This window comes from Malaclemys terrapin, chromosome 7 (assembly GCF_027887155.1).
Source record: "Malaclemys terrapin pileata isolate rMalTer1 chromosome 7, rMalTer1.hap1, whole genome shotgun sequence".
Taxonomy (NCBI): Eukaryota; Metazoa; Chordata; order Testudines; family Emydidae; genus Malaclemys; species Malaclemys terrapin.
In genome coordinates, this window is record NC_071511.1 from 96,559,399 (window position 1) to 96,586,750 (window position 27,352).

The window sequence follows — 27,352 nt, forward strand, 5'->3', positions numbered from 1 at the left end:
CCCATCTGATTGCAATCGGTAGCTTTACAATCAGTAGGTATTGGTATTCGGAAACGTGGTAGCTTCGGGGACACTATATAACATCTATCAGGGGGTAGCCGTGTTAGTCTGTATCCACAAAAACAACAAGGAATCTGGTGGCATCTAATACATTTATTTGGACATAAGCTTTCATGGGTAAAAAACATTTTTTACCCAGGAAAGCTTATGCCCAAATAAATCTGTTAGTCTTTAAGGTGCCACCGGACTCCTTGTTGTTTTTATATAACACCTACACAGATAACACCTGTCCAGAAATCACTGACTCGCGGTTACCGTTATTACAATAAATGCAGCAGTAAGTAGTTGAAGTATGACAAACACTTATCATAAAGTCTTACATCTGTATCTAGCTTGGGCACCGTTTCGTAGAAATACGGCAAATGAATACAAACAAGATCCTCGATAACCTTCAAATCACAGAACTTTTTCTCCCCGTGTTTGTTGCTCACTACTTGGCTGAAATCACCCTCGCCATTTCTTTTGTAAATTAGTGACTAAGCTGGGAAATGTTTAAAGGGGCACTCCGAGGTTCAAAGTAATATTTGTATCTAGAAAATGTCCTTGCATCTAATATCGATAATATATTAAAAGAGAAAGAAGTTTCAAAATCTAAAGAGCTGTCACTGTTGTTTGTCATATGTTTATATATTTATTTACCCTATTTCACTCAGCTTAGACGGCACAAGTAAACTATTCAGTTTCATTTTTGTCTAGTCAATTTCGCTTTCTAATTCCCTGCCTAACCACAATAAACATTCGAGCGCGATTTTTTAACGGAATCTAAATGTTATCTAATGTACCCCCTGTTATGTTTTCTGGAAGACATGACTCGGGGAGTATTTCTGCTTAGTATTTAGTAGCCTGGTTGCTTTGACAATACCTGGCAATGTAGTCGTTGAACGCCAATATTTCTGTGCCGCATGCATATTCTTTTGACTGTTTCCTAGTTCTGGGACAAGACACTTAACCTACGCTTAAAAACGCAAATTTATTTCTAGATGGTGCAGCGTCAGCAAACGACCTGACCCGGTAGGGCTAAGGGCTTTTAAAGTTTAGAGTTTAATTGAAATGGTGAACTCCTAGTTCCTTAAAAACATTTCTCGGTAAAGGGTTGAAGCATGCGGTGATTATTGTACACATGCCTGCATATAATGTAAACATGTGTATGCGGGTTGTTTGCTGTGCTCAGACGTGATATAATTGTATATTATATTATTTCAGCCTAAATTTAATCTGGTAAATTTCCCTATTTTCTGTTTAAAAGGCTCACTTTGTTCCCATTCCCCCACCCCTCCTCTGACCTAAATAAACCAACCAGTGGTTACGTTGGCGGCTTCTGAGCCCTCCAAAGCTGGCAAGGCAGTTCTCTGCCTAATAGGGATGATCATTTTCTGGTGTCTCCGTATCCTCAGTGAATTGCGCTGGGAGCAGTGGCATGACCTCGGGGTTCTTTCCCATTCCCATACTCTGACCTGCTTGTGACCTACAACACGGACCGTGACATCTGAATGAACTCTTGCCAGCAAATTCGCCAAGTTCACTGTCCATCAAATAACGAGATACGGTGGCCTGAGCACCGATAATTACCACAGGAAACCTTTATTATCGCCACAGCCATCTATTCTACAGTCGTCAGTCCGAACAGAATCAAATGGTAAAGAGTGAAAGGGATAATTAAAGACATCTTGGAAGGGGGTCAAGAAATTAACAGCCTGATAGGAACAAACTTTGATTACAAGTAGTAAATGCTTCACTTGCAAATGCTCATGTTTATTAGAAAAACAACATCAGTTTCAAGTCTTTTTTTTTTTTTTTTTTTTTTTTTTTTACTAGATTCACATTACGTTATTCAACAACGCGGTTACAGTGTTAGTGTTCAGGGTAATTTTTGAGCTTGTCCTGAAGAATCTACGATTGCTTCTCATCCAAGCTGCGGGAGGAGGCTCCAGAGCTGCATTTGCCAGTGGGCTCCCCAGCCGATTATTGCCTAGGTGAGCGGCCAGGTCCCACCGAAATAAAACGGAACTGGAGGTGGATCAAAGGTTCGCCTACTTTTCTTTAAGAGGATCACAATAGCGTCACTGGCGTTTGGATAGATCAGTTCAGTGGTTGTGCTAATTAAAGTTAGTCATTGACACTTGTATCCACCGCCTACTGATTTCCCCTCCGTTCACCACAAAGATTCACCTTAAAGACAAGGTCAGGAGGGCAGAGGCTTCTGGTTCACTAAAGGGTCAACCTGCCAACAACACTTAACTCCGACTTTCAGTACAACCTTTTCCAGATTTGACTTGTCACATTTGGGAGCCATGTTTCTGCTCTAGGTAGCTGAGATGCTGCATGGAGTGAAATTATGTTACCCGACTTTCTGGTGTTTAATTAGGAATACTGATCCAGGTAAGTTAGCTGGGCGGTGGCTGCTAACACTCTGGCTAACAGAATAATAAATCATTCCGGTTGGTTTTCAGGCAGTGGGTTACCATTTAAGGCAAGGGGGCTCAAATATTTTGACTTTCCTCATTTTGGGAGATTGCAGAAGGACAAGAAAGTTTATTTAGGGCAGAAGTGTCGTGGGAGAAATTATCCTAGAAATCAATGTGTCAGCCTTCACAAAGGGCAACTTCATCCTACGGATAACAGGTTTGGGGATGTAGGTGTTCTGTTCGACCTCTCAGCGATCTGATACATTTTAATATTACACAAGAGCTTGACCTAGAGCAGGAGTAGCCATATTTTCCATCAACATGTATGAAAAGTAATTATCAGATGTTTCCATTTCCTTGCTTCCCCCCACCTTTTAGACAGACAGTATGTACGATGTGCCTTAGCCAAAGCCCAGTGACACCAGTGGGCTGCCATCATGCCCTAAGTGAAAATGAAATAATGTATTCACTAATCTACACAAATAATACTTAGTATTACCCTAAACTCTCCTCTCAATGCTCCAATGTAACTGCCATTTCCATTCATGGACATGAAAGGTAGGCACCACAGACCTTTCATTTTACCATTACAAAATATCTGTGAGAAATTCTTTTACAAGGGGAAAAAGAAAAATACTGGAATTGAAGAGCAGGAAATGGCAGTGCAGACAGTATTCAGAGACCCTCTAACAGGTCAGTCAGCACCCAACCTTAACTCCACATGAATCCATATTTAAGTCATTGCACACCATATGCTGCATGACAAGTGGTCTTGTTGCTCAGTGCTGCTCTGATAGTTACTGTAATGTGACTATCACTATAAATATTGAAATCATTATTCTGGAAGAGAGACCAGACTGTATGCACAAGAAATGGTTTTCAGTCTTTAAAATCAGGAACTTTTCAGAATCAAATAGTTAAATGTCCTGACTCTTTAAATGTTTATTTTAAAAAGATCACTTCCCAGTTGAAATCTGATTCTCTCATGCAGGTTTCAACCTGCAACTAAACTCTAGTCTAGGGCACATTTACTTTGAAAATGGGATTTAATGATGGATCCTTAATAATAGCAGCACAGTCCTTACTATGATACAGTGTTAATGTACAATATTAATATACAGAACTATCAGAATGCATCTTTATCATCTGGACTCTCATGGAAAGTGTCGGCGTGAGATGAAATACAAACAAACTCTTTACATTAATCTATCGGAAGTTAGAGAGTTATCAGAAAGTTACAGATAATTGGGATGTATCTGACAGGTTTGGACCTGTCAGATTGCAGCGACCCCTTAGATTTTTCTCTTTTTAAATATCCATGGAAAATTCTAAAAGGCTATGGCACAACGTGAAAAACCCCACTCCCCCCTTACAAATACATGTATCCCATACGGCATAACTCTTCTGCATGTGGAACAGGAAATTCCAGGCCATCTCTAGCCAGGCGCTGTAATGAAAATGTGCTAGAGACAGTTATTTTTCTCTCCTTTCTGCATTATTCTCTATGCGATCAGAAGGAAGGGGGCAGGAGGGCTGATCAGGACAACAGCGTGGCTTGGAAGGCTGTTCAGTGGATAGGGCGTTCCCCTAAACTTTCAAGAGTCAGGTGAGAGGTAGCAGGTGAATCTAAATCCCCGGAGAGTCTGTTTTAAAATTTAGAACCGTTGGTTTCTTCCCCCCAGCCAACACCTCTAGGTCTGCCAACACTTTGAAGTTTAAGGAAACTGCATACTTGGATCTTGCACTCTTTCTCGGTGGTTTGGACCCCTCGGAGTGCATCGGGGCCCTGGTTTTCCCCACCCCGGGTTCAGTGAGGATGGCACAAACCAAGCCTTTCTAATGTGCAAGCGGACGAAAAGGAGATCTCACCGGATTTGCTGCTGCATCCGGAGCCCCTCTCCTGTTGCCGTGGTGGGCAGCAGCAGGGCACCGAGAAGGAGGGGATGGATGGGCTAGGCCCCCTCTCAGAAGCCGGATCCCAGCCCCGCTGCAGGGCACTGCGAAAAGGAAACGGGGCCAGGGGCTCGTGTCCAGCTTTCTGTGCCCGGTCGGTACAAATCCTGGTGCTTGTCCCCCACGCCCGGCCCTTCTGAGATCTGCTGCGGGCGGCGTCCGCTCTCGCCCTGCCCGCAGCCCGCCCCAGCGCCAGAGGCCGCGGCGAAGGCTCAAGCTTCCCGGGACACCTGGCGGCGGGTGCTGGAGCCGCCGGGCTGCAGGGGGTGGAAGAAGAGCTGCAGCCCATCCACGGGATGCACGATGGGCACCGTCTGCATCTCGGGGAAGCTGGGGGTGGCCAGCTCCCAGCGGGCCGTGCTGACCAGCTCGATGGCCAGCAGCTTGAGGATGGCCTTGGCCAGCTCCTGGCCGATGCAGCTCCTGACCCCCCCGCCGAAGGGGATGTAATGGAAGCGTCCTGCCCCCTTGCCGTCCTCCTGCCGGGCCGAGCCGAACCGGTCCGGGTCGAAGCTCTCGGGGGGGCTCTGGTACACGGCCGCGGTCTCGTGGGTGTCTCGGATGCTGTACATCACGCTCCAGCCCTTGGGGATCTGGTAGCCCTGCAGGGGAGCGGGGAGAGGAACATCAGCTAGCGGGCAGCTGGCACCGGCGCTGGGGGGCCCTGGCCTTGCTGAGCTGCTAGAGGGAGCCCTGAGGTTGTGCTGCTGCTGCTCCTGCTAAGGACTGGGGCCCTGGGACCCGCCTCGCCTAGAATCTGCCCGATCCGGGCCTCCCCACCGCCAGCAATCCGTCCCGTTCGGCCGCCAGAGGGCGACACTCCGCCCTGCCCAGAGCCCCGGACCCGGTTCCCACGGCCCTCCGCTAGAAACCGGCTCTGGCTTTCTCCGGGAAGGAGGGGGAGTTGGGTGGCATGTTTCATTCGATCGGGGCCGGGGTGCCTCCCTCTGGGGGACACTGGATGCTAACTAACCACCCTGTCTAATGCGGCAGCTTCAGACAAGCTTCCCCCCCCCCTCCCCGTAGGACACCGGGGTTAATGGAAATAACCTATTGCTCTTCCTCCGTGCAGAACCCTGCTCGCCTCGCTCACGCCTGTAGTCCCAAGGGCACAAACAGGACGTGTGATGACGCCAGCTGGATCCAGGGCCTGTTCCTTCAGCTCCTACTCAGACAAGCAGTCCCACTCCTGTTGTGTTCATTGGGGCTACGGTGCCTGAGCAAGACTTACTCTCCTATTAGTTGTAGAACTGGGCCTCCCGTGTGATTTTGCGGTTCGATAGTGCTCTGTTTCGTTGTCATTTCATGTATTCACGCTGTGATATTGTCACATTTCGGTATTTGCTGATTTAGTAAAATCAGTATCATTTGATTTTCAGGGAAGCAGCCAATACATTTTTGTGCACTATATAAATAAATTAAAAATAAATAACCAATGATTTGATTTCTAGATGCTTTATGTTTTCCATGTTCTGTTTTAAGTGGCCAGTTAGCTGTGTGCAACATGCCCCTGTATTCTGTGCTTTCTATAATGGTAAAATGCAAAAAAACAGATTCGGTGCAAATTTATTTTGCACTAACTCAGGTGCACCTGCAGTTGGCAAAATGTCATATCTTACATCTTAACAAGTGTTTCACACTAAAGATAAACTCGTTCTACAGACAAGTTTTAATAGTCGCACAGCTGCCATTATTAGTAAATCAGCCCTTTGAAATACCCAGAGCTCACTACAGAGGCAGAAGACAATGGTGTAAAACTGTCTGATAAGACATGCAGATACACATAAATGAACTAAAGCTGCTTGGCGCAAAGCCATACCCGAGTCTTTAAACAATTGCAAAACGGAACAGATAACTTACATCCAGCTCAAAGGTCTGCAGGGCAGTCCTGTAGCCTCCAGAAACGGGCGGCAGCACGCGAAGGACCTCCTTAATCACACAGTCCAAGTAGCGCAGACGGCTCAGTTTATCCAAGTTCATCTGAGGCTGACAATGACACTCTGCCTCTGGAATCACTGGCCCTGTGGGCACCTCGAACCTGCTGGGCGGCTGGCCGGCTTCCTCTTGCCTGTGGTTTGAATAATGATCGTTTGTATTCAAACTAATTGTTTCTTGTGTCATTCTGGTTAACGTGAGCTCCTTAAGGAGAGGAGGCCGCCGGATAAAACCACCCCCAGCCTCTCCTTCTGCCTTTAGATCAAGTTGCTGACTTTGATTCTTCGGCGTCCCTTCTGGCGTGGAGAGGAGACGCTGTTGAGAGTCACTGTCCTTCCCTTCTTTCTCCTGGACCATCGGTGTATCTTGGCAGGGTTCAACATATGGGTGGTTCTTTTGGGAGACTGCAGGCGAAAGGCAATGGCACTGCCTATGCAATTCATGGGACACCAGTTCCTGTCTTATTTTTTCTACCGCCGAGGGGTGTTTCAGTAGCAGAAGAATCAGAGAAGTGCTGGCACTAGCAGTGGTGAAGAAAGCAGCAAATATCAGCTCAATCGCTGACTCCTGCGAGATAATCAAATGTGACAGTTTTAAATGCATTTGTGTTTTAATCTTCAAATCATACTCCCACCTGTTCCCTCTGAGCAGAGCTGTCTAGCCCCACGTGGCCCGTCTTCATTTCCATCATTTGAGTGTCTAGAAACTCAAATCTCTGTAACTTTACAGGACTTGCGTTCCTTTGCTTACCGAGCATTATATTGCACGTCTACCACTTATGTAATGGATTGTTTATTCCACTCCTCCCTACGAACCTGCAAACATTATCAGTAAAAAGAGAAAGAAAAGGAGAAAGAACCTGGCTGAGAATTTTGTGGTTATCCTCACACTTAGCCTTAGAGATTTGGATCTCCGGCTGCCAGACATTACATTGGATATGTACAGATTCTTCCACTCTCTTAAAGAAATCATCGCCAGATAGGCATGTCTTCTACTTCGCTGATGTGGATATTAGTCCGGGAGTCCTAGGTTCCTATGCTACCATCTAAAACAGGTAACGTTTGTTCAAACGCCCCCTGAAGTCAATGTGAAGACATGTACAGGAATAGAACTGGACTCAGGCCAACAGTGAGTAAAAGTAATAAGAAACTTGCTGTGCCATCATAATTTATGTATGTGAACCTCTGCAGCTCTGCAGCCAATAGAGAGTTACCTGGATACAGATGTTTGACAAATCCCGGGATCTTCGCTTGCCCCAGAGGCAAGGGCATGTCAGAGTCTGTAGATTAACAGACTTTCTTATTGCTCGATGACATTAGTGGAACATCTAAAATCCTGTCAATGATCTTCGATGGTTCAAAATTCCCTGAGACTATCAACCTTTCTCCCATGCACCCACACTGTGCATAGATGTGCCGCCACCTGAACTAAATCGCCATGGGCTGGCTTTTGCAAGGTGCTGAGCTAAACATTAAGGGGATTCTCCTACTCACGTGCGCCAAGTTAAGCGCTTTGCTGGATTGCCACACGGTGTTCAGCATCTGGCAGAAACTAGACCTTTATAACAAGTCATGGGACAACCACGGAAGAACTCCAGACACTGTCCCCTGCATGCCCCCTTCCCATGCTATTTAGTGCTGCGTGAAAAACAAGCCTAAGGATCCAATGATTCCAATTGCTTCCTAGAACCAAAACCTGAGGTGTGTTGCAAAGGAAAACAACGGACCCGAGTGTTATACATGTACTATGTCCATACGATGCTTTACATACATGTTTGTCACAGTGTGGCTCTGATAACTCACAGCCAAGCCACAGAATGATCCCACAGCCCCCCCCTCCCCCAGATGAAAGCCTATAAGAAGGGAAGGGGTGAATCCAAAACACATCGGCGAAATCCTGGCAAAACTCCCACTGACTTCAATGAGGCTAGGACTCCACCCCAAGGCTTCCGCAGAGCTTCTATGGCGCTGCTCCCGTGTAAAGACCGGCGAGCTGGCGGACTGCAGGAGGACACGGAAAAAGCCCTAGTGGAGAAGCGGACTGGACTCAGTGTGACCCCGGCGCAGGTTTCTTCTCCCTACAAACCGGCCCAGCGGCGGGGCCGAGCTACAGGATTCCCGAGGAGTTTGTTTCCTTTTACAAATATACATCTGGCCTGGGAATACCTGGCAGCGCCAAAAGATCTGATTTCCTATTAAGGGGAGCGGGAAAGCCACACACACAAGGCCATTCCGCTTAAAGCCCTGAAGTACCCGGAGCCAATTCCGCTATGCCGGGGCATTGCAGGGGTCCCATAGCAAGGATTTTCCTTTGCTACCAGACCGAGGCACTGCAGCTTAGCTAGGGCTTGTTTTCCTTGGTTTGGCGGGGGAGGGAGATTTGTCAGTGTGCTGGCTCTCCGGGACACCTGCAGGATGTATATAACGCTGGCAGAACGGGGGCTGCTTTCCCCCTGTATCTGTGCACATAGCTCCCGCAGACATTAGCAGGAATTGGGCATTCCCGAGAACAGTACACCGTTTGTGCTAGTGACGACAATGTCTTGGTTCTCCCAATGCGAAGTTCCACAGGGAAAGCTCCGCGTAGTAAAGTGTAACACCTTCTACATCCGCCGCATAGCAGCGGATGGCACTGCTGAATCAGGGTGATGCTGAGTTCCTCACTGTTAGTCTTTACAATGCTAATGTATCACCGCACAAAGGATTAAAATAAAGCCGCTCGCAACGTATTAATGTGGCTGGAAAGAACGTCCTGACGCTAGAATATTTTATTAATCTACATAGTATTTTATTTATTCTTTTATAGCCAGTACAATTGGGTGTCTTGTAGACCTCACCTCGCCTCTTATTCAGTCTGGTTCATTATGGAAACAGCCTCAGGATTATCCTGTTTCCTTCAAACTTAAATCTCACCTTTATTGTGACTTTACTGCAGTGGTTTATAGTTTAATTTATGTTAGTGCATTCTCAGAAAGCAAGATGCCCAATCCCCCACTGCCTTCTGTGAGATCTCTACGCCGCTATGATAAAAGATGTGCTCTTTTCCCTTTTGGCTTTCGGATTTTTCTGGTGGTTTCGATAAAACGGTGGGCTTTTTAACCTGGATTGTTACAAGTCCTGATTTTGTAAAGCACATGCTGCATTCATTCCCCGAGTACAATTCCCAGCATCTCTCGGGGGTGGAAAGTGCTCTTTGACAAGTATTTAAACACAAAGCGAATCAGGAAATTAGTGTACACTCGTGCTTGGCGTGTCTCTCAGAGATTTGTATCCAGTGCTGTAAAGCCACTACGATTTTTTTACCTAGGCAGATCATTCCACTAGATTAATATTCCGCTGTCATTTTATTTTAGTACAAGGCGCTGCCACATTAGACAGTAACCATAAATTATTTTACAATCCGCAGGAAAGTTTCTTTAAATGCAGCTGATGTAGGAAGTTTCTAAGTTCTAAGCATACAGAAGTGCATATCAATATACTAACACATGCTGACTCCCTGCCCATCACTGTTATCTCGACTGGGATGAGCCACTCAGACTCTTAACTTGGCTCTATCCGTGGGGGCTCTCCAGTTGCTCATATAATTATTTTTGCATAATATGCATTAGGGATGCCTGGGTATAATCTGACAAATATTACATTACAGATACCCGTGTTTAATTTCACAAAGATAGTTATGTTCATCTCTTTTGACTAATGTCACCTATACCTCTTCTAAGCACATCTCGCTGCTCCTAGAGAATATCGTTGAGCATTATTTACAAATTAGCGCATTCTTTTTGCCCGATAGTTTAGATTTTCTTAAACATGGAGATCGGTTTTTGGGACATTTTAATTAATCTCTAAAATAGATTATTCTCCCGGTGAACTAGTTATACAATGTACAGGGGTTCCTCCCACAAACTGCTGTGCTACATAACCCGTGGCAAACACCCTCTTTTACTCAGAAGCTTACAGTTCCCTATTTGCAGATTGGATTCCCCTTCATGGAGTTCCACATAGGATAGGATTTGAACACAAACAAATAAACCAACCCAAACCTCTTCATGAGGAGATCGTTATCCCGTTGTAAATACCGGGAAAGTGAACCACGGAGAGGTGAATAGGAAGTGACAGAAGCCACATCTCCTGAGTACCAGTCCAGTGTCTATTCGGCCACGCTGCCGCCGCACAAGGAATCCTACCCCCTGGCTTGGAGCCAAACGGTGCTCCTTTTTGTAATGCACTCAAGTGAGAAGATGCCAGAAATCGGAAAGATCGGAGACAGAAAAGACCCCCGAATGGTTCCTTCTGCCAACGCAGCATTGTTGGGAATGGAACGGTAGCATAAGGTCTCTGTTACTTAATTTGCTATGATGTTGTTGCACGGTAGCATAAGCTAAACTGACGGAGCTGGGTGTTCTGTCGCTGTCCATTTCGCTGCCTACACTAAATGCCTAAGGATTGCAGGAAATGCATAATGACTTATACCGCTGTTATGAGGAGGGATGCCAACAGGCCGTGATGAGTTTCCATGTGGAGACAATGCAATTCTGTACACACACTTCCAGATTTTCAGAAGCAAAGATTCAGAAACTTTACAAAAACTGGTCCCCTGCTCCTAGGAAATAAAGATCCGGGCTGAAATCCTGACCCTGCTGGAGTTCATAGGCGTTTGGAGTCAACTGAGCCAGAATTTCATCCCGGAGGAGGCTAAGCAGCAGCGTTTTTACCATAAAAGTTAACAGTATCTTATGCCCTGAAATATATGCTCGGAAAAGAAGGTGACTTGGAAGGCTGTCAGTATTTTGGCAGTTCTGGCAATATGGCAGCCAAACATGCCTGTTTTTGGAAGCCCAGGGCAATAGGGATAGAAACTGATCTTGGACTGATATCTCGATATGATATTTTAAAACCCAGCATTATAAATATACTTAAATCAGCTACTGCACACGCTCAGAATTATCCCAGACCTTTATAAACACTAGTTCAGATTTTTATATTTTACATCAATAGTGACACTCGGAATAGCCTCGTGGTAGGCACTGACTCAGTACCAAGGGCAAATACTTCCTCAATTCTTAGGCAAAATTCCCATTGCTTTCAATTGGGAGCTTTTCCTGAGTAAGAACGATAACATTTGGGCTTAAATCATGCTGTCTCATGTTCACTATTCCATAGAGCACATCCACATTCTGAGTAATATAATTAACGAGCTGATCCTAGGGAATGACCCAGAATCCATCATTCCAGCTCAGGAGTCATTTTGATATATTGTTTCAAAGATATCTATGTTTACCGCCCCCTGGAACACAGTGGCCTGATCCATAGACTCTGCTACAATAGGAGTGGGGGTGTGCAAGGAATGCACAATCGGGTCTATCATGTCAAAGATAGTATTTTGAAGTGTATTGAGAATACATGGATACGCAAGAAGTCCCATTGGATCTGGACAACCTAGCAGTATTCTAGTAAAACCAGGCAGATGCCTGGAAGAAAAGCCAGGAGGATAAGGTAGGAGGGCAAAAGAGGCATTTAATTTACTTTTAAAATATTAACTCAGTTCAAATGCAAAGCAATTTAACCATGAAAAGGATGTCTGTAGGTCTGGCACACTCTTCCTAAGTGTCCGCCTCACCTGCTGTCTGCTCAGGCTTGGCAACTGGTAAGATGCTACAAAGCTCACCTTTCTCTGCACAACACACCTACCTTAAGTGTTGGGTGTCCAATCCCTCTTTCAACATCCTTGCATTTCTACGGCGTTTGGGTTTTTTTCAAGACCCTTATTTCATCAAGGTGGACAAGCAATGTTTAGTGCCCAGGGGCACTTAAGGTGAGGAAGATGGTTAACTATAAGCTTTGTTATTGTTCATGATGGATTCTCCCAGAGTGGGTAAAACAAAGGCAGAGGCTAGCAGATATCAGTTGCCCCCCAATCAAACTGCTTTAAAGACTGTTAGAAGCAAAACAGCAAAGGAGATTCTCTTTACCTTCAGCTCCTGCATGGTGAATTCTTTGCCATGCTCCTTGGCACTGTTTATTAAGAAATCCAGAGCATCACTATGACCTTCTGAGTTCTTTCTTTGTAGTTTTTCCATTATGGCTTTCTCCATGTACTCATGTAACATATCCCGGGCTTTGATCCCCTGCAAAGAGTCAGACATGATTGTTCAGGGACTGTCCAGTGAAGCACTGTAAGAAAAAACCCGGAAAAAGACCCTACCCAGGATGAATGGCACTCAAGGACCCCAAGAATCCCATCACTCTTATTCTAACTAATACCAATACCTCAAATCCATGCTCCTTTTGTGCTCTGAGTGGTGCTTCAATCTGACACCTCACAATTAAAAGACTAGGAAGGACAAATTAATTTGTCTATGCTAGAGATACAAGGTGGGTGAGGTAATATCTTTTATTGGACCAATTTTTGTTGGTGAGAGAGTCCAGCTTCAGAGCCACACAGAGCTCTTCTTCAGGTCTGGGTTTGTCTTTGTTGACATTATTTGGCACTGGGCAGCTAGACTATTGGGAATTGGGTAATTTCTCCCTGTGATATTCCAAGACACCCTGTAAAGAGAAGTACTGCCAAAGGAACACTTGGGGAGGAGGGGAACAGTGAAGCTAGAGTGCTGATGCCACAGTGACCTCTTGCTGACTGCCATGAACAAACTCAGCTTCTGCCATGTCCAAAGGGAGCTTTCTGGTACCTGGATAAGAGAGGATGACTTAACAAGCCAATCCCCATCTAATGTTGGTCTCCAGAAACTTCCAGAGGCTTTTCAAAGGCAGTGACAAAGGGGTTCACTATTCCAGGTGCGTATGTTAGCTCAATATGTGATAATCACACCCAACTGGTTGTGTGTAAATGTGTCTGTCAGAAGGCTGCATTTCCATTAAAGTAACCCTCCATGCTACAAACATCTAATAGGATATGGAGGAGTCCGCTCCGAAGCTGTCACTAGGTGACATGGAAATGCATTCGGAATGCAAGGTGTGTGGTTCTGTAACAAGAAGCCTGTCTTGTGTGGGCCTCTTCCTACTAGAGATCACCCTACTGCAGAAGCCCAGAGGCAGGGCAATCTAACCTGAAAGAAATCCATGCACAGATTTTGCTCGGATTATATTATAATAGAGTTATATACAGGAGGTCAGATTAGATGAGCTGGTGGTCCCTTCAGGCACTGAACACTATGACTCCATAATAACATGGTCACAGGCTACCAACACCACCCAGCACCTGCACAGTTAACCTAACAACCGAAATTAGACCAAAGTATTATAGCCAAGGTTGCTCAACTCTTCCCATTACAAGACCCTGTTTTTATGCATATAGCTTTGCCACACTTAAACTGTTTAGGATGAAATTTTTCCATGCCAGGTGTCTGCATCAGGCTGAAGTATTTTAGCAATTTTTGGCCCAAATGGCTCAGCCTTTTCCATGAACAAGACTAGTGAAAAATATGTTGTTTTGCCCATGTGAAAAGATTTTGGCGATCTTGAAGAGTCCCTAGCTCCCACAGGGATTTGGTGCAGTGATGATAAGTTTGGCAGGGAGTGGCCTTTATGTCAGGGATGAGCCATCCCTGTGAAAATTCCGCCAAATTTGGACAAGACGTAAGCATTTGAATCTTGCTAGATATTCTCAGCTAAAACATCTGGAAATTCTATATGCCCTGGGCATGCTCCAGCTTGGGTTCTGCAGGGAGCTGAGATGACTTCAACTGAAATTGTAACTCTGGGCTGCTGCAGGCCATGCCAGAGTCAGGTACTGCAACTGAAAGCACAAGAACTATCTCTCCTGCGCTCTTCATGCCCTCTCCCCCTGCTGGCATCAAGATAGCATATAAGAGGAAGCAGCCTGATTTGAATGCAGAGGGGACAAAAGCCAGATGGGGGAGTAGATTAGAAGGAGGCTGTGAAGAAAAGACACAGGACTGAGACTAAAGGCTGTCCCCGGGGGAAAAGAGGAGAGGATAAACTGGTACTAGGTGTTGAGACTGATGGTGGGAGACTGGGACTAGTTGGGCAAAGAGACTAGGACTGGCAGCTCGGTGGGGTAAAATGGACTGGAAGCTGGGTGGGAGGGGGGATGGAGGGTTCATAGATTTTAAGGCCAGTAGGAACCATCAGATCTAATGTGACCTTAGAGGAGACTGTGACTAGCTGGACAGGGAAAATGGGAACCAATGGAATGTGGGGAAGGACATGAGGAGAAGAAAGACAGATCTGAGAAGGAATCAGGGTGCTGGGGGAAAACTGGGCTTGGCTGAACAAACAGATAGGGACAAAGAGTCTGGGGAGGGGAGGGAGAGAAGAACACTGGACCAGGAGTCCGGGGAAATGGGACTGGCTGGGCACTGGGCAAGGACACTGGGGGTAAGGAGCCACGGGGCCTGGGTGAACTGGGACTGGCTGGGCAAGGAGATTGGGAATGGAAGAGAGATTGGGAGTAGAAGGGGATAAGGCAGAAAGGATAAAGCTTGCGGTGGTGGGGGGGAGGGACAAGGCAGAGGAGTCTGTGCCCACTAAAGCACACTCTCCTCCAGGGCCTAAAATTGAACCCAAGGTTCCTGAATCTCACCATTCCTTTGTTGTCAGCAAATATCTCTGAAACCCACTGGCAAAGTGAGCGTCTCATGCTCCTCTAGTGCTAGTCTACATAGAGAATGATCAGTTATTCTGTTAGCTCAAGTGGCAGAGGTCTGTTGGGTGGATCTAAAGGTTCCAACCCTGTTGATGACCCATGTGAATGTCAATATGATGCCACATGACAGAAGTTCTTTTTTTCCCCATTTTTTTTCAAACTCCTAGGAAATTACACACAAAATTGTGTGTAATGCACACACCCAAGAGATCATTCAATATAATCAAATATATAGATGGAGCTCCCTATAGTGATAGACTCAAGAAACTCCATCTATTTAACTTAACAAAGAGAAGGGGTGACTTGATTACTGTTTGTAAGCTCCTACATGGGGAACAAATATTTAATAATGGGCTCTTCAGAGAAAGGTATAACACAATCCAGTGGAAGCTGGATTATACAAGTGGTGAGAGTGATTAGCCCCGAAACAATTTACCAAGGGTCCTGGTGGATTTTCTATCACTGGACTCTTTTAAATCAAGATAGGATGTTTTTCTAAAAGATCTGCTCAGGGTATTATTTTGGAGGAAGTTCTATGGCCTGTGCTATACAAGAGTAGAAGATCACAATGGTCCAGTCTTTCATTAGAATCTATTAATCCCTTTCTAGCCCTCTCCCACCTCAAAACCCACAGAACTACAGCACAAACAGGTAAACAGATTATATACTATTCAGGTAATAAATAGATGTTAGCAAGGACTATCTCAGCCAAAGGAAGTGGCATTCTCTGAACCAGCCCACAGGTGCGGAAAACTCGTGTGCTGGTGATGTACCATGATAATAGCAAAGCCAATAATCTGTGGAAAGGAATTGGACCGGTCACTATCCTTCTGAGAATATAGCATCACAGAACTGAAATTTACTCCAGGGAAAAGTCCAGATGTAACATGCTTAGCAATCAAACATTATATAATACATTGACGCCAACAACGCAGAAAGGTGTTGGAAGCAAATATACAGGAAAGAAAAAGAAATGGCTACGACGAGGAGTAATTAGAGAACAATCTGTAATAAGAGAACAATCCGACACTTCATAAGAAACCAGTTCAAAAGAAATGGGGCAAAATCTAACTGATCACTGCAACTAATACAGCAATGAAACCTATTTAAAACGTGACTCGTTACCCACTCAGGGACATGTCAGGGGTAAGATATCCAAAGAGGGAATTCCTGAGGGGACGGGAAAAAGGCGATTCACTGTATTTTAAAATGGCAGTAGCCATCCACCTTGCATTACGAAAGCTAGAACACATGCATGCACCTTTATAGGACAGGGTAACAGTGCGTGCTGGGCTTTCGTGGCTCTGTATTATTTACAATTCTCTTTAACTTCCAGCGCTGGTCCGGAGACCAACCTCGGCTTTTTTGGCTACATACTGGACATTTTTTTTAAAGCAATGCAGCCTATACTCGGTAAGTTGCAAAAAGGCAGAGCAGAGGGAAGCAAAGCGGTGCGAGTCGGAAATGTAACCCGGCAACAGTACCTTGCGCAGCCCACTGAACGGGATGTTCAGGGGCAAGGAGAACAGGTTCTCCACCAGTTGCTCAAAGGTTTTGGCCAGGTCCTTAAACTGCTTTTCTTCCAGGCTGAGGCCCAGCAGAACCCGAGCTGCAACGCGGAAAGTCAGAGTTTTAGCGGAGGAATAAACCGCGACGGAGCCAGGCTCCCTGCACCAGCCCCGCAGCTCCCAGCTCACGACCTTCTGGATCCCAGGGAGGTAGCTCTCCAGGGCAGCGCGGCTGAAGACTCTAGCCAGGATCTAGGGAGAGGGGAGGGAAGAGAGTTAGGGAGAGAGAAAAGGCTAGTGGCGCTGTCTCCAACCTGCAGCTGCGCAGTCAGGGGAACTGGGGCTACCCGCTTGGCAGCCGTCGCCAATTGGATTCCTGCTGGACGGAGCTGCCGGCTCAGTGATGACAGCCTGGCCACTAAGCAGCGTGGGCTTCGCAGGCTGCACAGGGGTGAATTACAACCGCCTTCCCTGGACCCTCGGCCTCCGCCCCGCTCACACAGCCCCTCACTGCCTGGCCCTCTCCTACAACCACAGAGGAGTTTTACACACGGCTCCAAACACCACCTCCCGGGTCAGAATTCCCCGGCCACGCGCGAGTGAGCCGCGCTGTGCCGGTCCTTGCCCTGGCCCTGGGTCCATGGCCACCTCCCCTCCCCGAGCACGGTCGCTGCGGAGCGCACCTTCCTCCGCTGGCGGTGCAGCTCGCCGATGGAGTTGAGCAGGGTGTTGGAGCCCAGGATGATCTGGGTGCTCTGGGGCCACTGGGTGCTGACCAGGCTGTGCTCCCCCAGCAGGATCTTGCGGATGTTCTCGGCCCCAGTCACTCGGATGACAGGCTTGCCCAGCAGGTGGGTCTTGAACACGTGGCCGTACTTCTCCCGGCGGGAGCTGTGGAAGCTAGAGCCCTGCAACCAGCCGACAGGTCAAGCGGAGAGCCACCATCGGGGCAAGGCTTGGATCCCGCCAGCCCGACCCCAGGGACAGACCCGGCCGCGCTCAGATTTGCTGGCTGCGGAGCCCCTCGCCCCATACACGCCCGCGGCTCCTCGGGAACAAGAGGGGAGCTAGCTGCGCGGAGCCTGGCGCCCTCCGTCGCGAAACCTGCGGGGAGGAGGGAGCCCAGCTCAGGGACCCACGTGGCTCAGGAATGAAAAGCATTTAAATCCCTTCCCCACGTTTCAGTTAGTTCTGGGCGTCCCAGGAGCAGCCTGATCCCAGGGGGGTAGAGGTCGGAAGGGAGGGGGTGGTGAGCCACCCGGCAGGCCATTCCCCGCCCGCCCCCAGCAGTCACCAGCCCGGAGACTGCCCACAGCCCCCGCCGCAGGGGGACACGTGCTCTCGTTTGTACTTTACCTGGACAAGCCAGTGCAGGGTCTCCCCGAAGAACGGCCACCCCATGGAGCCTTTGGGGAGGGGCAGAGCGCTGCCCCGGTCCCTGCTCAGAGTCCACCTGAGAGTCCACAAGTGCCGGGACAGGGTGAGGAGGAGCCCCAGGGCCAGCATGGCAGTGAGCGCAGCTTCGAGCCAGGACAACATGCTGATCCCCGCCAGCAACATCTTCGGCTCCCAGCCGCGGCTGCTGCAGCCGGATGCCCTTTGTCGCTTGTCACCTCTGCAGCGGGCTGGGGGAGCGGGGGACTAGGCTGTCGGGAGGGAAGGAACAAGATTTCACCTCGTCTGGAAAAGCCCCACTACAGCGCGCGTGGCTTGGGAGCTGTTCAGGGGTTGGAGAAAGGTGCCCACGCTCTGTCCCTGCCCCTCTCGGATGCCGCCTGGGCTAAGTGCCCTAGAGCGGGTGAGTGGAAGGTGAAACCGTCCACTTGGCAGAGAGGAGTTATTCAGAGTAAAAAAATCAGCAGCTGGGGTGCGATAGATTTACTGCCCGGGGTGAAAAACTGCTCTGCCCGCAAAACAAACCGCACTTCAACACACTAACGTTTGCGGGATGATATTTCATTTTCTCCTAGCAAAGCCGGATCCGCTAACCCAACAAAGACACTATATAGCAAGGGAGTCTCCTCTAAACTAAGGGGTGCGTCTCACTTCCTCCCCCACGAGCCCCAGGTTTGCTAGAAATCAGAGCTTCAGGAGGCTGAGCGCAGCCACCCTGGGTTCCGCTGGAGAAACTTCCTGGCTTACTAGGCGGTTGCTGGCGACTCCCCTAGCTTGGAGCAGCCAGCACTTCCAGGTGCTGCAGCCAGCATCCTGGTGACTTTCTAACTTTATCCCCCAAGGGAAAGCTGCGCCTCTGCCGCAGCGGCCCCAGCAAGGCTACATCTGTCAAAGACCCTGCGGGGCGAAAGAGAAAGAAGCTGGGTACTCACGGCTTCCCATAACTTTGGTGGCGATCATAAAGGCGAAAAGTCTGCAGCCCAGTTCCTCTGCCCCCTTCCTCTCGCCGTCTCTGTCCCTTTTTAACTATTCTCTGCCTTGAGCAGTTTTATATAGATATTGGGTGCCTACTATCCGATCCACGTTCAGAGATGACGTCTTTGCTGCGTACTTAAAGAGCGTGACAAAGTGCAATGATTGGAGCCCGTGAGAAGTGAGGGTATTGATTGAAAGAGTGTGGGGAGCAGAAGAGGGGGGGGGAGAGCTGCTGTGACAGATCCCTGCAGCTGGAGGGCTGGGAACCAGGTAACCAATGACAGCCAATCCACAGTGTCACTCACATTCTCATCCTCACCACAGCAAGCCTGCATGCCCCTCGGAGTCCAGCGGGGCAGAGCACAGCAGCCTGGGAGCCCCTCGCGTTTCCCCCAGAGCCTCTTCTCCACCGCTGACTCCACTGAACCCCCCATGCTCCGTGCCATTCGTTGATTTTGATGCTACTCAAGATGGGACAAAAGTCTCAGCCCGATCGACGTGAAGTGATCCGTTATTTTAATAGTGTTTCAAAGGGAACGCTGCTCTCCAGCTCCCCTTTCCTCTCCAGGGCTCTCCCTGAGTCCCGTCCCCCACGCCCGCCCCTTGCTCGTTTGCAGTTAATCCAGGCCCCCCATGTGTAGGCGGATGGTGTTTTACACTAGAAAGCAGCGCTGGCAAACAGATGCTTGAGGCTTGCACACTTGGTTTCCCCACCCCAAGGAGCGCCGGCCAGCCCCGCTCCCGCCCAGCCCGAGCAGGGCACGAACACACCCGGGGAGGAAGCTGCAGACACATGGGAGTTCTGCTAACGGAACACAACCCTGTGTGTGTTGGCACGAGCCGGGGAAAGGGTTCCCAGTGAACTGCAGGTAGACAGCCGCTTGGGTTCCGGGCTCGCAGCTAACATTACCTGTAGCTTCCTCTATGACTCACGGCTCAGCAAGTCATTACAGTGCAGCTACACTCCCATGAAAGGACCATTAAGAGCGGGTAGCCTAATGCCTTGTGCAGCAAACACAGCGCAGGGTAACGCTCTAAATCCGAACCAACACGTTCCCGCACTAAAAGCTGCTGCAGGCATTTTAACGGCGGGCCGGGTATGACACACTCTCTTGCCATATTCCGCACGTAGGCAAAGCTCTCCCTGATGTCATTGAGAGTTTTGCCTGCGTGAGAAGTATGGGATCGGGCTAATAACGGGCCAGTGCCTCGGATCCGAGCCAGTTTCTCCGCTAAGTCCTTCGCATGAGCGGTATTACCGCAAAGCAAATCGCTGCGCAGCAGGAAAGCTTGGGCTTTCCCGGAACTGTCTCCTCGGGAAAGCCTTGCTGGCTCAATGCGGGGTCGGCTCCTGCTCCCATCGGAAGTCAATCGGAGTTGTCCTATTGGCGTCAATGGGAACAAATTTCTCTGGGTTCTAGTTATTCTTACCCTGCTGGTCCAAACGAAAACTCTCCCTCCTTAGGTCAGAACAGCATCTTTATACAACGTATGCACAGCACATGTACTTCCCAAGGCTCTAGTCTCTGGGAGCTTGATGCAGCCTTTTCTCGCAGTAGCCCTGCACCCCATCTCCGCTTGCTAACACAGCTCCAGTTGCATCCGTTGGCGCGGCAGCATACAGGAGACACCTGTTGTTTGTTTAGATGCCAAGGTTCAGTGGCGCTCCCTTCCCTGCAATCTAGAGGCCCCTCTGGAGAATTGTCTCCGCTTTCCTTTGCTCCAGGCCTGATTAATCCTGTTTGCTGGAGGTCCAGCTCACTCCATGTATTGCCCCTGTGACCCGGGAGTAAAGAGGCTCTGGGCGGTTCGCAGAGCCTTACTATGTAGGAGAAGGGGTTCTGTGGGAAAATGACGCCGGTCAGTCTAGGTCCGCAACTCTTACAGGGCAGGTCTGCATTTACAAAGGGGCCGAATAAGCTACAGCAGCACACCGGCCGGGGTGTAACGCGAGCTACAGGAGGGCGCAACACAAACCCGTTCTGCTGGCTGTGGAAAACACGCTGCTTAAAGGGCAATTCTCGTAACCGGCAGTTCTCCATTCACACTCACACCCTCTATTTTCAAAGCAATGCGCGTCCCCCAGACAAACCCTGCAGAGCCCGAGCTGGGTCAGCAACTCCCCAGAGCCTAACTCTGGTTTCAAACGTCTGTAGTCCCCTTTAATGCGAGACATTTGAATGATCCCGAAGGTATAAAATCCCCCCGCTTTTCGCACCCCGCCTGCCAGGCAGTCCCCTGAGCCGCTCCCTTTCCTTGCGGGCATTTTCAGGCTGAAATTCAACCCACCCCCTCAACATGGATTTTTATAAGGGCTGAGCGGTTCCTTCCGAGTTAATCATTTGCGGATCTGCTGGGGAAAGCTGCTCTTTTGTAGAGCCCCTCAGTCCAAATGGGGAGCGCAGGAAGAGCGAAGGAGCCTCCAAGCCCTGCTCGCTTCTTACGGGGAACCTGGGCTCAAAGTCCTTCCGTAGCAGCCACTTGCGCCTGGAGAGGATACCAGAAAGGAAGGAAGACACGGGAGAGGCTGCACTGCAAAGCCGAAGCGACAGCGCATCGGGTCCCGCTTCTCAAAGCTAATCCCTTCGTACTGCCCCATTCTTTGGTCATTACTGCGCCATTCTTCCCTGGAAAACATCTAACAATGGTTTTAGGAGGAGAACTGACCCAACAGGAGGAGAGCCTCTGCACTTTCCTGACTCTGCACCTCAGATGGGAGCGAGATCTCTAGGCCACGCTGAGCCCGACTGGGAATTTCAGCTCCAGTTTCACACCAAGTGAAATCCCAAGGTCTAACAGAAATTCTTGCTGCTGCGTTGCTGAAGCGGTCATAGGGCAGATACTCGGGCACCAAGCTTCCTGGGACACACAAACAAACACGGATGTGGACAATGACACCGTATGGAGAGTTTGCTGAACATGTTTAATATTTCCATCACGGAGGTGAAGGCGGGTACACAGGAACCTTTCCAGTCTCAGCTTACAAAGGAAAAGGAGAGTAAATAATTGAAAGATAGAAAACAGGGGAAATGAACTCTGCTGTACAGTCCGACATGAAATTTAAGTCTGAGATGCATTTTAATACATAAAATTCAAAAATAAGGGTAAGATTTATATTACTGTATTTAGACCGTCAATAACTTAAAATACAGCGAAATGTACATTCTTTTTACATGTTCCATAGATGGTTTGGTTTGTATTTATTATACATTCTCCTTATGTTTAAAATAGCCAGGATACTACAGGGCATAGATATTGGTCGTAGGAGGGAATTCTAATTATGGGGATGGCTCTATTTGTATAAACATACATATTGACACACAGGGACTTGGTATGAGATCAGATATCGTAAATCTTGTATCCCTTACTTTAGTCTGGAGGGGAAAACAGGGGACCGGGAATCATCTACAAAAGTACAGTTATAAAGGTTACCCCTGAGGAACAGAAACCAAAGCACATTGCAGAGAATTCAAATGGTTATTTACATTCATAAACTCAAGATTAAACCACTTCTGAAGAACAAAGCTATAAGCCCTAACACTGAATATATATCAAGTCTGGTTTTCAGGTAGTTTTAAAGTGTACAAAAAAATCAGAAGATTTTTTTCGTACCTCCACACTACAAAATTGGTATACAAAATTATGTCCCAATCACTTTTAAGGCTAATATACAATTAATAAAAAGAAAACGACCAGGCAACATCTGAAACGCATGTATTTCAACGTTTAAAAATATTAAATTAGGATTTATTCGGAAAACGGCAATTAAAGGATTATAGCAAAACTTTTTTCCAGTAATTTCTAACTGGAGCAAAAAATTGTATGTAACGGCTACCCACTTCTAAATAATGTATTTACAGTTCAGGTATTTCATGTACAGTGTGAGTGACCTGCTTTTTATTTTACAGTCCCATTTCCACCATTTGTTTACAATATATAAAATAGTATTCAATTCGTTAAAAATACATACAAAGTATTATTTACTGCTATCTCCGTATACAAGCCACCTCTATTCAACCAAACAAGAGTCCTAATCACCATCCCTGCCTGCTATGTAGAAATGGTGGCCAAGAAATACATCTCGGCACGATGAGATACAAACGATCTAACAGGTCTATGTGTGCTGGGACATACCGTTCACTAAACTTCTAAGTTGCTTTACTACGGTCTCTATTAACTTCTGCTTGTCACGATCATTCTTCCTGAACTGAGCAAAAATATTGTTCTTTTTGCTAGTGTCTTTCATTCTGCAAGAAAAAAAGTGGATGACACAGGCATGTTAGAAATGTCACTAGCAAGAGAAAATCGGACTGGCTAAAATAAATTCAGCGCTACTTTTTCTCTTTGTTGATGTGTTCACTTCGTGTTAATAAGAGTTAAAGGTTACACAAATCTCTTTTGGAGTCTCTCTTAGCTGTGCTTAGCCTAGCAGTGTTTTTTAAATTAAATCCCAGGCATACAGACCCAGTCTTAACAAATACGACTTAAAAACCGTTTACAACCATTAAGCTAAACATTACATAAACAGGAAACATAACACTAAAAATTACATTTGCAAATGAACAAAATTGAAGGTTGTTTAGATCCTTCTCCATCTGGTTCCATTTTTGAGTTCATTCTCAATGAAATGGTGTGCCATTCATTGATAAATTATCCGAAGTCTTTATTACTACTACTGAAACTTGAAAATGAAATATAGTGGTGATTTAAAATCGAAATACAGGAAACTAATGTCAAAATAAAAAAACAATTGTATATGTATGACATGATAGGGAAATACATACCCTCTATGCACTCTGCAAAACATACATTCATTGAGGGGAAAGGAAACAAAATCAGATAACGCATTTAAATCATAATATATTTATGATTCAGTTATATGCAGCAGATTGACAAGTTGTTTTTAGCCAAAACATATATATGCTCCCCTTTCAGACTGTTTCTCAAATCTAATTAGCTACTGTAGATTCAAGTATGAGAATGTGCAGAACACCCAGAGTTTTAAATGCTTTATTTTACAAAGTGGAAACTTGGTCCCGTGATGTTACTATATTGAGCTACAAGGCACCGGAAAACTTTGAATGAGACTGTGAGCTCATTCAGTGGTGTTTTTGGTTTAATTTCCTAACCAAAATACCTTAATTTTCTCTTGGGCACAGCAAACCTGGGAAGATCGCGATACAGTCAGTGTAATATAGTACAGTACTGATTTATAAAGTACAGTAACAGTTGGCATTTACATCTCTGTTTAAAACTGGGACAAAGAACAAATTGAAACGCACATTTCTAGATTCAGTTTTATAAAATGAGCCTGACAACCTAAGAGAGGCTAGCGCTTTGCTGTTCATGTTAACATGATCAGTAACTTTATGGTACAGACTATGCTGCTAACCTTAAAGGAAAGGAGAAAGGGCAGAAGCATTTAAATTCAGCTTGTCTTTAAAACCGAGGTAGCAAGAGCTGTTGGGAGAAGATCAGCAACAGGGACGCCAGCTGCTGGAATCAGCCCGCATTCTATTTCTCTTATTCACATGAACAGTAATATTTTCAAGAGAACCCCCCACAAAGTGTTGGCACTACATACTCACTTCTCCAGGAGGGTAAGGGCTGTGCTTGGATTTACTCGTAAGTACTTAGAAGTAGGTTGACCATAATCAGCTAGGTAGGTTGACCAGTCCCACACCATAAAAAGGTCCAGAAGCTACATGAAGAAGACAGAAAGACAAGCTGTTAAGATTCAGACCTAGGTTTGTCTCTCTTCTCTTGGTGTAGAGGGGAGAATGATACGTTTTAACATCCCCGAAGTACTAGCGATTTCTCAGACAAGTGGCGCCCTAGAATGGATTTTAAAACAGTCTTACATCCCCACCAGGAAACAATATGATCACTCCAGTGGTGTTTGCAAAGCGAGTCTCATAGCATTGCGACTTTACACGGAATCCTTCTGCACAAGTCACTTAACATTCTTCACCAGAAATAAATAATTAAAAGCGAAGGATTAGGCAGCAAACACCTTAATTGTTTAACGATCTCCCTTCTCTTCCTACTGCATTTTTCGTTTCATTCCCGTGCTTGGGTCTACCTTATATTTTCATGGGCTGCTGGACGTAAACCAACCTAGCAGGAGAATGTTAATGTTTTAAGCTTCCCATTTTGCTAGCCCACCAGAACATTTTACCTTTGAAAGAGAGTTTGCAACTCTACTTTTTTCCACAGTAATTTAAACCAGAGGTTCAGATAATCTTAATTAAGTGCATTAAACAACCCCCGCTGGATTCTCCATGGTGACTGATCCTCCCAGGGATTGGAAAAGGGCGGGTTCAAGATTCTGCTTGTTAGCCTTGGGAGCTCTTTTAGTCCAAACAAATATAAAACAAATTGAAAAAAAAACCCAGGCCCTGTGTTTGGTAGCATTTTAAAATCGAGTATTTGCTTTATAATCTCCCGTCAGAGCTGTTGTCAAATATAAAAGTAATCTTTTAAAAGCTAATGTGATATCTAAACTAAAGCAGCAACCCCTTTATCCAACTTTAAAACCATAATCCCCTTTAAGCCAGTTAAAACCTACTTCCTATCCACGTTTTAATTGTTTCAAACAGCTAAATACTTTAGTATCGTCAGTTCGGCTTCCTATTTCTGCACCTTGTCGTTTTAATTTACCCTGTTGCTTTTTTGTTTTGTTTTTGCTTCTTTAAACAATAGAGAGGGCAAAAGAGCACTCCCATTATTTATTAGTGTGAGTCTATCTGTAATTGCCTATTTGGCTATAACGATGGGAAATGGGAAAATCCTGCAGTAGTGCCCGCTACTCTGCGATGTTAAACAAAGTTCCCCAGGACTCCCTTCAACGCAAAGGAGGCATTGCCCCGTTTGGGGCAGTTACTACCCTGGTTTTGCTAGCAATCACAGTCAATAGCTATTGCCCTGCTTGAGTAAGATACAAATGGAGCAAACACTAATTTTCGATGCCCGCTAAACTTTTCCCCATCGCTAGCTGAAGAGTTTAACTCGGAAACAAAAGAAAAAACCGCCCGGGAGGACGATTTTACAGGCCTCATTCAGGCAAACCTCCCATTGACATCAATGGGAGTTTTGCCTGAGTACAGACTGCAGGCTCAGGGGCCAGCAAGCTGGCTTAAGTCAATACAGACGGAGCATCTTCGCAAAGGCAGGGCGGGCACCATATACGCTGCTCCAGAGAAAAAAGCATCTTAACAAATGGGACGCTGCAAGCAGAGCAAACTGAAAACGCCCACTGAAGTGAAGGGGTCGCTGGAAAGTAAGCAGTTAGATCTGCCCAGTGATGCATTCAACAGTGGTTAGCCACTGAATTTTCTGGTTACCCGGACACACTGATACCCCGAGGAAAGGACCAGCCTAGAGACGTGCATCTGCTTTCCTGACTGGTCCCAATCTTGCATTGCTTGTGTCTCAGTGGGAGCTCTGGGCGCCTCCAGAAGCCAGGGGCGAGCCCCTGTAATTTGAATTTTGCTGAGGGTTTTGGTCTCTGAAGACCACGCTTTTTCAACGGGCGGGCTGGGGCAGGCTGCCGTCCTTTCTAAGCCATCATGTCCCCCCTTTGCAAATGAACACCGACTAAAATCACGCTGAGCGGGTCACGCTTCTCTGGAGGCTAATGCGGCCGTACAGAAATCAGCAGTTCCCGTTACTTTATGAATAAAGAGCAGCCGAAATTGAAGCTGCGGATCTGCAATTCATTCTCTGAGCAGCAGAAAGGCGGTTCCTCAGAACTGATTCGCTGCTGCAAGCCCACTCCAGTCCCGTATTAAAGCCCTCAATGTTTGATTTACTCTATCGAATATTTTATCCTTTTAAATGGAACAGTAAAATGCCACTAAATCTACACTGCAAACACACCGTCTGAAGGATAAGGACAGCTCGTTTGCCAGTTACTGACACGTGAAAAACCTGCCCGGAGTCCATTAGTAAGTAGAACTGAATCCTCGCAAATTAAAGTGACAACCAAGATTCAAACCATAATTACAAACTCCATAATAAACGTGAGTCTGGGCTTCCCCGACCCCCACACTTACTACTCCATTCTTGGCTATTTCCCCCAGTAAAATGTCTCTCAAATGGCACTAGACTTTGATACGTCACCCCGCAGCTTTAAAACAAAGTTCATTTGTGGCAACATCGCCCATACCTGCGTATCAATTATTAAGTACTGGTCCCAACAATGCCTTGACAAAAGTTCCCTGGCAGCAGATATACACAGGAAATAAACCACTTTCGAAAACTCCCTGAAAAGAGGCTTATCAAGTAGAATCAACAACTGCGGCTTGTGTGCTATTTACAATACTATATCTCCCCCCCCCAATGTTTTCTATTAGCCTAGTCCAGTGCTCACTAGTTCTAGGAAAGGGTCAGCGCATATGAATCCAACTTCCACCTTCCACATCTACAGCATCAGTCCACTTAGGCTGCTTGTTTTAAACCGTTCTGTTATCCAATCTTTCCTTGAGAATAATTTTGAGA

The 27,352-nt window shown here is 46.7% G+C and overlaps 2 protein-coding genes across 5 annotated transcripts in view; both read right to left on the minus strand.

Annotated features, from left to right (window-relative positions):
- Positions 1-3,642: 3,642 nt before the first annotated feature.
- Positions 3,643-18,043, minus strand: LOC128840901 (cytochrome P450 26C1). The gene is made up of 8 exons (XM_054035437.1): positions 17,840-18,043; positions 17,167-17,391; positions 16,460-16,735; positions 12,322-12,477; positions 6,759-6,920; positions 6,590-6,596; positions 6,279-6,439; positions 3,643-5,020 (listed from the first exon to the last, which is right to left on the minus strand). The coding sequence occupies exons 1-8, from the start codon at positions 18,041-18,043 to the stop codon at positions 4,631-4,633; spliced, it is 1,581 nt and encodes a 526-aa protein (XP_053891412.1). The 3' UTR covers positions 3,643-4,630.
- Positions 18,044-22,863: 4,820 nt separating this feature from the next.
- The window catches only part of EXOC6 (exocyst complex component 6), a 184,969-nt gene continuing 180,480 nt past the window's right edge, over positions 22,864-27,352 (minus strand). For all 4 annotated transcript variants that reach the window (XM_054034887.1, XM_054034886.1, XM_054034888.1 and 1 more), the window contains 2 exons: positions 24,442-24,554; positions 22,864-23,100 (listed from right to left, as the gene is read on the minus strand). In XM_054034887.1, coding sequence (XP_053890862.1) covers positions 22,968-23,100; positions 24,442-24,554 — 246 coding nt within the window. In that variant the 3' untranslated portion in view covers positions 22,864-22,967. The remainder of the gene's footprint in view (positions 23,101-24,441; positions 24,555-27,352) is intronic.

Coding starts and splice junctions, on each gene's coding strand:
- LOC128840901 (XM_054035437.1), bottom strand. CDS start 18,043: ATGTTGCTGGCGGGGATCAGCATGTTGTCCTGGCTCGAAGCTGCGCTC. Junction 12,478..16,459: donor CGTTCAGTGGGCTGCGCAAG/GTACTGTTGCCG, acceptor GACTCTTTGCAG/GGGATCAAAGCCCGGGATAT. Junction 5,021..6,278: donor TGCAGACCTTTGAGCTGGAT/GTAAGTTATCTG, acceptor GCTCCCCTGCAG/GGCTACCAGATCCCCAAGGG.